We start from the raw sequence: 13,096 nt of genomic DNA, 5'->3' as shown, positions 1-13,096 counted from the left end.
AGCTGGGCCTTTGGGATCTCTCTACTGTTGGGCTAATTACTGGAATCACTGTCCTTTCATTACAGGCCCTTCCCTGGGGGCACACAGCAAACATGAAGTCCAGCTGGACTGGGGCCCTGTCTCTCCCACCCTGTGAACCCCAACACAAAACCTTGCACCCCAGTCTAGGGGTCTAAAATGTGGGCCCCGGGGGCTGCCAAGGCCTTAGCCACCAGGCAGACCCCCCACCCTTCTCAGCAGCCTGACTCCCCTAGCATGTGGGCTGGTATGACACGCGGCCTGATCCGGGCCACCTGACCATAGCAGTGGGCTGGGGGCAAACAGGAGAAGGGTTCTGAGAGACCCACGCAAAGCAGACCCTCCACTTCTGCCACAACTGGGGCTGGGGGCCTGGAACCAAGAGGTCATTTCCAGTCTCTGGCCTTGGTCAGCGGGAGGCCGCCGCCTCAAGGGTCAGAGGCATCGCCAGAGCCATCTGAGGAAAAGCATGGGTGCGGAGCATGACGCCCCCTCCGCTCCCTCCCTGGTTCGGCAAGGTGGCCCCAGTGCCTGGACAGGAGCTGCTGCCTGGCCGCCCTGGCCACCGGCTCACACACTCCAGTGCAGTCCCTGCCGAAGCTCCTTGCCCTGGTTTTTGTTCAACCTGGCCGGCGGGTGAGTTGGGCGAGGCGGGGGCAGGAATGTGTGCAGGCCCCGCGCCCGCCCGGCCGCTGCGTCACTAGCTGCCTCCCTCCCGGCCTATGGGAGCCCGGGGGACACACCTGTCGGCCGCCGGGAGTGGAGATTGGTCGGCCTGGAGCAGGCACCTGCGTGGGGAGGGGGGGAGGCCCTACATGTAAGGCGAGCCGGGGCCTCGCCGCCTCTTCCCAGCCCTACCCGGCGCCGCCTCCATTGTTCCCAGTCGCTCTCAGAACTTCCCCAAGGCCCAGCAAGCCATCTACTGCACACGCGTGGACCTCGGGTTCCTTTGTGCGGAGTTTCCACCGAAGGCGGTGGGCCTCGGGTCTGCCCAGGCGGCAGGCAGTTCTCTCGGTCGGGCCGAAGCCAGACCTGGGCGCCGGGGCCACGGACCAGGGGCTGACAGGTACTTGGGGAGACTGGCGCCAAGGCGACCCTGGTGTCCACACAGAGGCCTGGTGGGTCCCAGATACAGGGGCCCAGCTAGGCTCGGGCTGTGGGCAGAGGCGGGAGGGGCTCCTACCCTACTCCTCCAGGCCCAGAACTTGTTGGGGCAGGTTGGTGCGGGAGGTGGAGGAGCTGGAGGCAGCCACCCTGGGCTGAGAGCCTCCCTCGGGGCCCTTACCACTGACCTGGGGAGGATGGTGTGATGGTGGCGACAGCCGGTTGGCCACAGAGTCCAGTGGGGCCAGGACTTGGGGAAGGGTGGCCCTTCCTCTCCAAGGAGAAGGTGGGCCTCGGGGGTCGGGAGAGCAGGCTGGGGGGCCTGGAGCCACCCCACGGCCCAGGGCGGTCAGGGTACACAGGCCACGTCCATGGAACCAGTACTGGGTGGTGGGGGTCTTCCCTCCCAACCAGAGGGCCACGAGACCTTCAGGAAAGCCCTTTGCTGAGTCGGCCACTGAAGTGCCGGTTCTGAGGTGTCTTTTCACCCAGAGCGGGTGCCAGGGAGGCCTGAGACGCCGGCAGCTCTAAGCCATTTCTGGGTTTCTGGGCTTTGCTTCCGGGCAGGGCTCAGTTTTGCCACTGGCCACATTGGGCTGGAGCCGGTCTGGCCCGGATTCGCTGCTGTTTCCTACCCGCCCCTGTCTGAGGCGCCAGTAGAGCCAGAACCACCTCAGAGGAAGTGCAGGCCGGGTTGCCAGGGACGCATTATGGGGTCAGGTCCAAAGTCTGTCCTAAAGATTTTCTACCTAAACTCAAAGTAGCACCCTCGGCCGCACCCCCACAAACACCCTGTCCAGCAGTGAGGCCGCGGTGCCTCGGCCCCACACACTGGCCCTGAGCAAGCTGGCCTGAGAGCCTCCTTCACAGCCCAGGCATTGGCCTTCATGGGAAGGTTTGAAGTTTAGGAAATGAAACCTTGACGTGACAGAGGTTAACCATCTTCGAGACATAGTATAGAGTTTACTGTTCCTGACGAACGAAACTTCTAGGGCAGAAGCACAGGATGTTTAGTTAATCCACTGGGAGAGCTTTCGGCCCTTTTAGGCTGAGCATCTGTAAAAATAGGTCGGGTTGGTTTCGTTTTCCTTTTTTCCTAGTAACTCAGATGAAATGCTTCAAAGTTAGAGCCATTGGCAGCAGATTGAAATAGGCAAAAGAAGTGTTGTATTCATGAAAATGGATGCAGTCTGCTGTGCATTTTCAGGCACGTTGGTCATCTGCAAATACCTTACTTACAAAATCTGGTGGATTTAGGAGTAGGTAAAATAGCCCACAGAAACTGCAGGCCTCCTGAGGAGCCTGGTCTGTCCTCTGGTGTGGGGAGGGCACCCCAAAGGGCTCAGGGGGGATGGCGGCCAGGCCTCAGACGCACAGCTCCGACCATACCTGCGTGCAAATGGGCCAGCTTCGGGCCACCCCCGCCCCAGCCTCCCTGCCCAGCTGGCTGATCCGGCCGCGCAGAGGGGTTGGGTTTCTGTGCTTTGTTCTCTGCTTGGCCTCACCATTGATTAAGGCCCGTCGGGCAGGTTAACCAGCCTGCTGGTTTTTCACGCTGGGCTCGTGTTCCCCACCCCACCCTGTCCTGTGCAAGTGGGACCCGCCAGGCCCGGCAGGCTGGGTGCCCCCCAGGTGGGCTATTTGCTCTGCAAACAGGAGATGCTCTGATTCCTAGATGTCCTCAGCTGAGCCGCGTCGGAATGGTGATGGTTAACCAGACCCCGCACCCAGGGACCGCACGCTGGCTTCATTCCTACCAACAACTGGCCGAGAAAGCATCATTGGGGGCACTTGGAAACAGGGAACATTTATTTTCACTTTTCATGTCAACCGATAAGACTCACCGGCCTGCCCCAAGCAAGCCAGGCCCTCGGCCCATATGAGAGCCAGACTGAGGCGCAGGCCAGGGCGTCAGTCTTTTCTTGTGGAATTCAGGTTCTGAGTTTAGGAGGAGAGATTCTGTCCTGGGGCTCAGAAGGGAGCACTCTGCTGCCCACCAGCCCCAGGTCTCTGCCTCTTAGTGAAAATGTAACAGCCAACGTGCTGGTAGGGAGCAGACAGTGGGAGTAGCTCATCCATCCTCTTGTAGGTGGGCCGGCCAGGGCCTGTGGGGTCTCCCAGGCCCTCATTGGCCCCCTAGCGCGGTTGACCATGAGTAGCTGAGTGCACTGGAGGTCAGACAAGGGAGGCACCTGGCCCAAGTGATGGCTGCAAGGAGGGATCCTGGGCCCAGTCCCAGCCCCCATGGCCTGACCACTGGGAGTGGAGCCAAAATTTAACTCAGCTCTGAAGGTGAAGTCTAAATGACTTCACTTAGCTCAGAAAAAAGTGAACTGACTTTACAGGTCTGAAGGATGGACAATGAAAGGCAAGGTCTGGACCAGAAGGTTGAAGGCCTAGATCCCAGCCAAGGGCACCACTCTCTGAGCCTGGACACAGTCACCTGGAGGGTCCAGGCACCTGTGAAACCCCATCCCTGTGTGTGTCCCCCAAAGGTAAAAGAAAGGCAAAGTGTTGGTCGCTCAGTTGTGTCCAGCTCTTTGTGACCCCATGGACTGTAGCCCACCAGGCTCCTCTGTCCATAGGATTCTCCAGGCAAGAATACTGGAGTGAGTAGCCATTCCCTTCTCCAGGGGATCTTCCTGACCCAGGGATCAAACTGGGTCTCCTGCATTGCAGGCGGATTCTTTACCGTCTGAGCCACCAGGAAAGCCCGATGTCCCCCAAGACCAGGCCTAAGTCTGGTCAGGCCCTCTGAGAAATGTCAGCCCTTCTGGAGCATGAAGCCAGAGAACCAGGTGAACCCAGCTGAGGCCAGGGACTAGGTGGACACAGTCTTTGTTGTGGTCAGCCCAGGGTGGGGGGATCAGCACAGGGCTCACACCCTCTCCCTGCAAACTCTATGGGTAGAAGTTGCCAGAAAACTTCAGAAGCTGTTCTGGTCAGCACTCCAGGCCAGTATGCTGCCTGTGTGGTGACAGGAGCGAGGACAGGACCCTTCAGAGCCTCAGAGCAGTGTTCTGGGGGTCTCTCAGCTCTCTTCAGGGGCCCCACATGCAGACTCTGAGCAGGGTGGGACCCCAGAGCTGCCCACTTCCTCACCCCCACCCTGAAGAGACATCCTGGGGTGCCTTCAAGATTGGCTCAGTCCCCGCATGTACCTGGGGGTTGTTGCCCTGTATTCTGTGTTTGGGGGCTGATGTTCCACGTGCTCTGGGCACACAAGCCACAGTGACTGCCAGGCAGTTTGGACAGGCTGCCCCTCCTGCACCCCTCCTGCAGGCCCAGCACCATCTCACCCTGGACCTCAGAGCCAGCAGCGGCCAGAACCCCAGGGCTATGCCACAGTAGGGCGCTGGTGACAGGCTGCTCAGTGAGTGGAGGGACCCCAGGCCCTGGGAACATCTGCTCGGCTCGGTGATGGGGCCAGAGGAGGGCCAGGTCTTGGGAGCCACCCTCCATCCTGGCCCCAACCCTCATCTTAGCTCTTGACAAAGGCAGGGGGAGGGGCATGGGAGATTGTGTTTGGGAGCCTCAGACACACACTCACCCAGGACCCCCATGGGCTGGGACCACCCAGAAAGAGGGTCTTGCCCTGCTCCTGCCCCCTGAACTCCCACCGCCTGTGGGCAGGACACCCTGACCCCCTAAGTTGCCCACCCCATGCCCAGAGCTGGTGGTCCCACCTGGCCAGCCAGAGCTGACTGGGCAGGGAGATCACCCTGTGGTCCTGGCCCCTGGGCGCTTCCAGGCACTGCAGGCCCGCCTCCCCTGAGTGGGGTCCCCACAGAGGGGATTACCTGGTGCTCTGGTCCCAGGGTATACACTTGCTCCAGCCCCGGCCATCCTGGCCCCTCCCCACCACAGTGCATTAAGAAACCCTCATTGTACCTCAGGCTGCTGGGTGTCCTTTCATCGAGTCTTCTCTTGATCCCAGCTGGGCGGCCCCAAGACCCAATCCGGGGTGGCCATCGCCATCTTACTGGGCAGCATTGGATGGTGTCTGGTCTCTAATACTGCCTGGTAATGATGACGCTGGGGCCCTGCTCGCAGCAATGGGGCCGCCCTCCCGCAACTTGGCCCGCCCTATTCTCTCTGCCCAAGGCCCCACACTGCCACAGCCCCTGACACCCACAGTCAGCTGGCCCACGCAGTCCTGCCCCAGTGGCTTCCAGATGCAGCTCCAAGGCAGAAAGTTGACCTGGGGCAGGGCCCTCCCCCAGGTCCAGACATGTCTGCGCCCCTTCTTGGCCCCCAGAATCAAAGGCTTCCTGCAGCCGCACCAGGCCCGCCCCCAGTGATCAGCAGTAGGACAGGCGGGTGTCTGGGCCCTGCCCATGGCGCCCAAGCAGGTGCTGCTGCCACCACACCTGACAGGTGTGGGTGGGACAGAGGGCAACAAAGGCTTTGGAGGGTGAAGGCCCAGCTGAGCCCAGCTGGGTGGGCCACCTTGCAGACCAACAACATCTCCAGCCTTGGCCCCAGGTCCTCGCCCCCACGCCTGGCTCTGGGAAAGTGAGGGGCAGCAGGCAGGCCTCCCTGCCTCCACTGGGCCCTGCCTGCAGGGAGTGCAGCACCCACATCCGTCCCACATCCTCGGGCCGAGGCGCACCGGGGCCTCTGTGGACATCTTACCGGACAGTGCTGGATTTCTCGGCTCAACTCTAACACTGTCTGGTAACGATGTTCAAAGGTGACCCACCACCCGCCGGGAAGTGGCCCGAGGACACGTGGTCCTGAGCTCCTGGACCCCAGAGCTGGGCCGAGGCCTGGTCAATGGGGGGCAGGCAAACAGCCTGTCTCAACTCTGCAGGCCGGCCCAACCAGGGAGACTGCTGCCAAGTCCAGGTGCAGGGCCGGTTCTGCCACATTGGGGCCCTCGGGGCTCCCCAAGAAACCCAGGACACCTGGACCTGGGAAGGGCCACTGGCCCGCAGGGGGCCCTGGGGAGTCCTGGCCTCTCGCACGCTCATAGGCTGTGACTGAGCCTAGGTTCTCCTCACAGAGCGGCCAGCAGGCACGTCAACGGCCACACAGGGAAATGGCCTTCTGGCTGGTGCAGAGCTGGTAGCCCTCGCCTTCCCTTCCTGGCCTGGCCCATCTACCACACAGAGTCAGATGTTCACTACGGGTGTCCAGGGCCCCCAACACATCGCCACTGTCCAGGCCCTGCCCTCAGAGGTCCCAGGCAGCTGGGGCTGCGGGCAGTGACCTCTTGCTCCACAAAGGAGGCCACACTCCCTCAGGCGACTGGGGCCGCAGGGAGCACAGGGTGCATCCAGGCACCCAGTGCAGTGGACATTCCGTGCTGCTCTCCCCCCATCCCCCGCAGCCTCGTAGGCGAGACTGGGAACATTGTCCCAAATCGCTGAAGCCAGGATGGCCCTTTATTTTATCGTTCTGATCTGAAGCCAGGACACCCGCCCCAGACCCACTCAGCACAGGCACGGTGGCGGCCCTTCTGCCCTGGACCCCAGTGGCTCTTGCGGGGTGGGGAGGGCCTGCCCGGCCCTGCTGTTACTCATTAACTGGCTGAGAGCCATTCAGGAAGCCGCAGGGTGCCACAGACACCTTGACCGGGGATCCAGAGCAGGGAAGCCAGACTGCTCCCCAGCTGTTCTCTCAAACACGTGTGCCTGTAGGGCCGCTCTGAAGACAGGTCTTCAGGAAAGCTCTCCTCGGGGTGATCCTGGGCTGGGCCACCGGGCCTCCTGGGGCAACTCCACAGACTAGGAGGCTCCAGGGGTCCTGCCATCCAGCTGAACCCTCCTGCTTTCTCAAGGTGACACAGGGCCGGTGGTGGGCGAAGCCCAGCCCCTCCCAGAAGGGCCACCAGACGAGACTGCCTGCACCAAAGCCGGCCGATGGGTGTCTTACCAGACACGGTTAGATCTGGTCCTTCTGTCTAATACTGTCTGGTAATGCCGTCCATCCCCGGCCTCATCACCGCCACAGGAGGGCCCTCACCGATGCTGGGTGGAGGGGGGCCGGGGTCCGTGGGTCCTAGCAGTGCTACACTCCCGCCCAGGCCCAGGTCACACCTGACGCCCTAGCCCTGGGACCCCCAGAGGGCTTTCTGTCGCAGACACAATGAACTGTTGGTGTAATAAAGCATGGGGGCTCCTGTTCAGCTCAGGGGCACCGGCGATAGGCTCGTGCTGTTGGCACTGCCACTGGGCCATGAGAGACCTGGGCTGCAGCAGCCACACCCCCGGAGCCCCCCAGGAGCCTCTCCAGGGAGGCACCCTAATCGCTATGCCAGGAGTGGTGGGGGATGAGCATTTCAGGATAGAAGCAACCCCAGCTCCCTGTGCCCCCAGAGACACCCCAGGCCACCCTCTCCCCCACCCCAGGTGGCACCAGGACCCTGAGGGTGCTGGCCTTCCTCCCCTGGGTCCCCATAGACCTGACTTGGCTCTTGGGTGGTCGGGGGCCTCTCCAGGTACCAGGCCATCACGCCCCACACCCAGGTACCGCTGGAAGGCCTGGCGGTCCTGCCCCCTCCCCTCTGCTCCACATCCAGACATCGTCTGTCTTCAGTGGATGCCAGTCCCACTCACAGCCTCATGGCTGTGACCCCAGAACCTCTTCCTTCCCTGAGAATTCTAAGCAGGCCCTAGGGTCCCATTCCATGGCTGATGCCTCTGATCCAGGCTCTGCGGCCAGAGTTAGGGTAGAAGGGCCCCTCTCTCTGTCCCTTCCTCCCTCCTCAGCGCTCACTCTTTCCTGAGTGCCCTCGGAAAGCCAGTGCAGCTCCAGACACACTGGGGATGGGGGGAGGAGTGTCCCTGAGAAGGGGCCACAGAGAGCTAGAAGGCTCTGGGCAGGACATGTGGTCTGCAGGGCTGCCGGTGCTGCAGCAGCCGGAGCAGTAGAGGGGCTGCAGAGGTGGGGTGGGGGGCAGAAGTGGGGGTGCAGCAGAGGCAGGGGGATGGGTGGAGGGGATGCAGGGGTGGGGGTGGGGGGTCAGGGGTGGGGATGCAGCAGGGGTCGGGTGGGTGAGGGTGCTCAGGAAGGCCTCTCTGAGCAGAGGGGGCCAGAGGCTACATGGGGGCCACTAAGGAGGACTTCCAGCCCCGGCAAAGGTGCCAGTTCCCCGTGGGAGGCCATGAAGACCCTCAACTACCGCTGCAGGAGGGGCACTGGGCCTTTTCCCAGAGAGGGGTTGACTGTCCCCTACTGCCCTCAGGGTACTCAGCCCTCAGGGTACTCAGGCCTGAGGAGAGGGGAGAGGCGTCTGCCCTGCAAGGCTAGCCAGTTCATGCTGGGCTGCCTTGCTCCGGGCTGTAGATGTGACCAATAGCCTTTTGTGGGAAAGGCTGCCTCCAGGCTGGCTCCCTCACCAGCTTCAGGTTATAAAGCAGTTTTTGAGTCTGAGCACTCAGTGGTACCACATGGGCAGGGGGCTGCCTCCTGAGAACCCATGGGGAGCCACAAGAGAACGGGGAGATGGGCTGGCCCAGCTCCTAGGAGTCTGGGTCTCTAGAAGTGAAGGGACGGGGGCATGGACTCCTGGGGAGGACAGACTTCCAAAAGTCTTTGCTCGGGCCAGTGGGAAGACTGAGCGGCCTGCAGGTGACCAGGGGCCCCCCTGCACACTCAAGGGTGCTTGTCCCCTGCAGGCCCAGGCAGGGGCCCACCGCCTTGAGGTCAGGATGCCCCTCAGACAATAGCTTGGCTCGGGGAGCTCTCTCCCCTCCCACAGACTAACCCTCGGGCAAAGGGATTTCAGACCACAGTGCAGCAGAACTGAGCCCTGCAGGCCACCAGCACCTGGCACAGGCAGCAGACAGCTGAGGGTGCATCAACCTCTCAGAAGAGTCAGAAGGAAGGGCTTCGGGGGTACATTAATTTCCTGAGGTGGCCACAGCAAACTACACAAACTTGGTAGCTTAAAACAACAAAAGTGACTTCTCTCACGGTCCTAGAAGCCAGAAGTCAGAAGTCCAGGTATGAGCAGGGTCTCCTGCGTCTTCTGGCCTCTAGGGCTCCAGGTGTACCTCCACAGGGCTTGTGGCCCTCCGGCCACTGTCCCACCTTCTGCTGGCTTCTCCCCTCTGTGTCTCCTGCTCTCTGCCTCCCTCTCACGAGGACACCGGTCGCTGGATTTAGAGCCCATCAGATAATCACATCTGCCAAGACCATTTCTCCAAGTGAGGTCACATCCCCAGGTTCTGGGCCTTAGGACGTGGATACACACTGCAGGGGGCCACTGTCCACCCTACAGGAAGCAAGCGAAGGCATCCTAAGGGGAGACACCCTGCTGACCCATGCAAGGTTCTGGAGGGTGGAGGAAGGGGCCGTGCAGGGCAGCCAGAGGCCCTCCCAATGTCCCTGGACTCCCAGACCTGGCTGTCAGCCCCATCTACCCTTGGGGAGGCATGGGTCTGCAGAGCTCCACTTTCCGTTTTGTTAAGTGAGGGCTCCACATGCTGAGGCTGTGGTGAGAGGAGGTGAAGGGTAGCAACTGAAGCACAGTGGATCAGGCCTGCGGTCTGGGCATGGACTTAGGGATCTTGAGAAGGCTCAGGAATGACCCTGGAGGATGGAGGATCCAGGTGGGAGCTGTGCATGTAACACCCCTCTTCCAACCTTAGTCATTCCTTGCCCCCGCCCCCAGGCCAGCCTCCAGCCCCTCCCCATCCATCTGCTCCCCTCTGGGCCACTGGGTCATGGTTGCTGGGAGACAGTTGCCTGGTCACCACTGTTGCTTCCCGGGCAGAGAGCTCACACCACCTTATGGGGCAGGTAAGAGGGACAGGCAGGCCACAGCAGGGTCCTGGCTGGGCATGAAGGCTGGAGCCAGCTGTGCTGTGGTCCTTACCTGGCCCCCCAGCCCCCAGGAGCCTTGTGGGTCCTCTAAGACTCTGTCCAGGAGTATAAGGGAGCGGAGGGAGAGGAGGGGAGGAGGGGCCTGGCTGGGCAGAGCCCACTTTGAAGAGGGCCCAAGCACCCAGGGCCATAAGGTGAGGAGCAGAGACGCCCAGGCCAGGCTAAGCAGGGTAGGCCTCCCGGAGGTGGCAGCCCCTTAGGACCAGCTGCTTTGCTCAAGACCAGGTCTGTCTCCCTGGACTGAACCCCAAAAAGATGGCCTCCTAAAATCCACGGGGACCCACATCCCCCCAAAACAGCTTAACCCTAGCCAGAAAGCGCCACCCGGATGAGCAAAGTCAGTACTCAGCGCCCGTGTGGCCAAGCGTATATCTGAGGATGGGCCCAGTTGGACATGGTGTCATCTCGTTTCTTGGACATCTCCTTCAGCTTCACCAAGGTCTTCCACTCGTCACACCAGGGCGCCGTTTCCTGCCGGTCTTTTTACCTGACCAGGTAAACGGCTTCTTTAAAAGTTCATTATAAAGTTGGGTTTCCACTGACGGTCCCTGCTCTGCTGCAGCCCTCTCGGGAGCCCTGATGCCATCCTGCCTGTGGGGCCACGGTTGCCCAAGCTGCATCCGCCAGTGATTACATTCCTTGAACATTTTCCAGCAAAAGCTTTCTATTTAGAATGAGTCTGTCAGAGAGATCCTGAGAAAGGAGATTGTGGACATCCCCCAGTGGTCCAGTGGTTAAGGTTTCACCTACCAATGCAAGAGTTGTGGGTTTGATCCTTGGTCCGAGAACTAAGATCTCACATGCTGTGGGGTGAGGTCAAAAAAAAAAAAGCAATTGTTCAACAAAGGCTCTGGGAGCTGGAGCTGTGACCCCCCCACCCCGACCCCGCCCACAACCCCACCAGCCATGTCCTGCAGGCCAGGGACATCACAGTCATCACACGTGTGCATGTCCAGGGTAGGGGTTCTTCTTAATCTTTGTTCATTTGAATGACAAGAAACTGTAATTCATGGCCTGTTTAATTCTTTGCAGAAGTAATAAAATATACAGGGTGAAGACAGGCCAGAGGCCCAGGCTTACAAGGCTTGTTCTGAAACCCACACCCTCACGCCCAATTCCGGGCTCCTGTTTCTGGCAGCGCCCCCTGCTGTGTCCAGATGACAGGCAGAAGTTAGCCAGTGCTGGGCCGGGAGCTCCCTCCACACCCCCATGCTCATATGATAATCCCCAACAATGCCCCTGGGGGTGGCCACTGCTGGCAGCAGCCTGGCCTTCCCATCCTCACTGTTGTCAGGCCGGCCCTCCTGGAATACGGGTGACGAGGCAAGTGTCTGCACATGTCACGTGTAGGAACCGTCTTCACAGCAACCCCTTCGACTCTCTCTCAGGTGGGGAAACTGAGGCACAGAGCAACAGCCCAGAGAGCCCCAGCATCCTGTCCCCAGACCTCCGGCCACACTGGGCTGGCCGCAGAGCGTTACCTCCTGATCTGAGACTTCTCAAGGCTTTTTCCTTGTGTTCTTCTTCCCAACCCATTCCCCTGCCTTGAACTTACCACAAGGCTATACTGCGTTTTTAATTCCTACGAGCTGGTCCACCTTGTCTGTCCCCGTGTGCTAACCGTCCAGCCCTCTTCTCGGGTGAGGATGGCAGTTCTACCCTGGCATGTCTCCAGGGCCACACCCCTGTGCCTTCTGCCCGCCCTCGCCACCCAGCCACCCTCTCCTCTCCTCTCTGAGCCTGATTGTGCAGCTGCTATCTCTATGTGTCGACCTGCTCACACCTAGGGGGGCCTCTGCCAGGTGTCCGGGAGTGCTGGGGGGTAGCACTGCCTGTCTTCCTCTCAGGAGCCTCCATCCCCAGAAGGTTTGGGTCTCAGGCAACGTGGAGACATGAATGCACCCCCCCCTGTCCTCAGCAGGCACCACTCCCCACCCCAGTCATGCTGGGTGGGGCCAGCCCCACTAAGGAGACCTCTCATTCTGGGAGGGGCAGGGCTGGGGAGGGGGCTCAAGGTCGTCCACACGGCTTGGCCCACTCTTGGCAGAAGGCTGAGACCCTCCCTGCACCCAGCCACCGCCCAGCCCCCATCACTGGGTTGACAGCTGTCTCCAGTTTACCCTCTTCTGTCCTAAATGGGGACAAAGGTCTTGGTCAGCATCTCTAGGGTGACCGGTTGGTTTGTTTGCAAAGCGACTGTCCTCTTTGGAGGAGCCTCTCTGTGCCTGCCCACACTCCAGGCTGCTGGCCTTTCCACTGCTTGTGGCTCTTCAGTTTCAGAAAACCCTACCCTCCTGAGCAGCCCCCAAACTGGGAAGGACCTGTCAAGGAACAGCTAAAATTCCCTAAAATGTTCCCAACTCAGCCACTCAAGAAAGGTGCCCCAGGGAGGCATCGTTCTAGGGGCAGGGCCCACAGTCCCATTGACCCTGGGAGAGGCCCTCTGAAGGCCGTTCCCCTCCAACCCCACAGGCCTGACAGCAGCCCTCCTTACAGCCGGCCCCACGGCCGAGTACAGAGACACCGACCACCGACAAACCGTCCCTGCAGAGGAGGACTCGCCCCGGACAGACAGGATGCAGAGATGGCCCTGCCCCCAAGGGGCACCCGGCCCCAAAGTCACCACAGAGACCAGAACCAGACCAGAGTCCAGCACTCCAGGCAGCACCCCTCCCCGCACAGGGCGGGCCCGACCGGGTGCCCAGTTCAAGGGCTAGGACCACAGGTTGCCCGCAGGGCCCGCAGAGGAGTGGGGGCCATGTCTTCCCAGAGGTACCCCTGCCCAGGTACCCCAGTGTCTGTGGCCCGCAGCCACACCCACTTTCTCCACCGCCGAGGACTACCCCCTCGGACCCAAGTCGGCACAAAGAGAGGCAAGCGGTCAAGGATGGCAGGGATCCGGCGGGGCCACGCCCGGGCACCAGGTGAATGCAGCCAGGACCTTCCTGGGGACAGGCACCCCACCCCCAAGAAGGCCTTCTCACAGGGGACCACACAGCTCTGTCCTGGGAGAGTGGCTGGGAGGAGGTCAAGTGCAGGGTATGAGATCCAGGCTGGCCCAAGTAGGGCAGAGGCCAGCAGAGTCAGGGTCTGAACAGGCATAAACAGGGGTCTACCCTGACTGACATGGGTCACCCATGAC

The 13,096-nt window shown here is 61.1% G+C and overlaps 1 protein-coding gene across 1 annotated transcript in view; it reads left to right on the top strand.

Annotated features, from left to right (window-relative positions):
* Positions 1–877: 877 nt before the first annotated feature.
* Positions 878–13,096, top strand: part of TTLL10 (tubulin tyrosine ligase like 10) — a 28,377-nt gene continuing 16,158 nt past the window's right edge. Inside the window, 2 exon segments of the mRNA XM_043924397.1 lie at positions 878–1,084; positions 12,427–12,881. Coding sequence (XP_043780332.1) covers positions 12,539–12,881 — 343 coding nt within the window. The 5' untranslated portion in view covers positions 878–1,084; positions 12,427–12,538.

The sequence above is a fragment of the Cervus elaphus genome, chromosome 14, assembly GCF_910594005.1.
Source record: "Cervus elaphus chromosome 14, mCerEla1.1, whole genome shotgun sequence".
Classification (NCBI taxonomy): domain Eukaryota; kingdom Metazoa; phylum Chordata; class Mammalia; order Artiodactyla; family Cervidae; genus Cervus; species Cervus elaphus.
The sequence above is the reverse complement of the archived record's forward strand: the minus strand, read 5'-3'. Positions and strand labels throughout refer to the sequence as shown.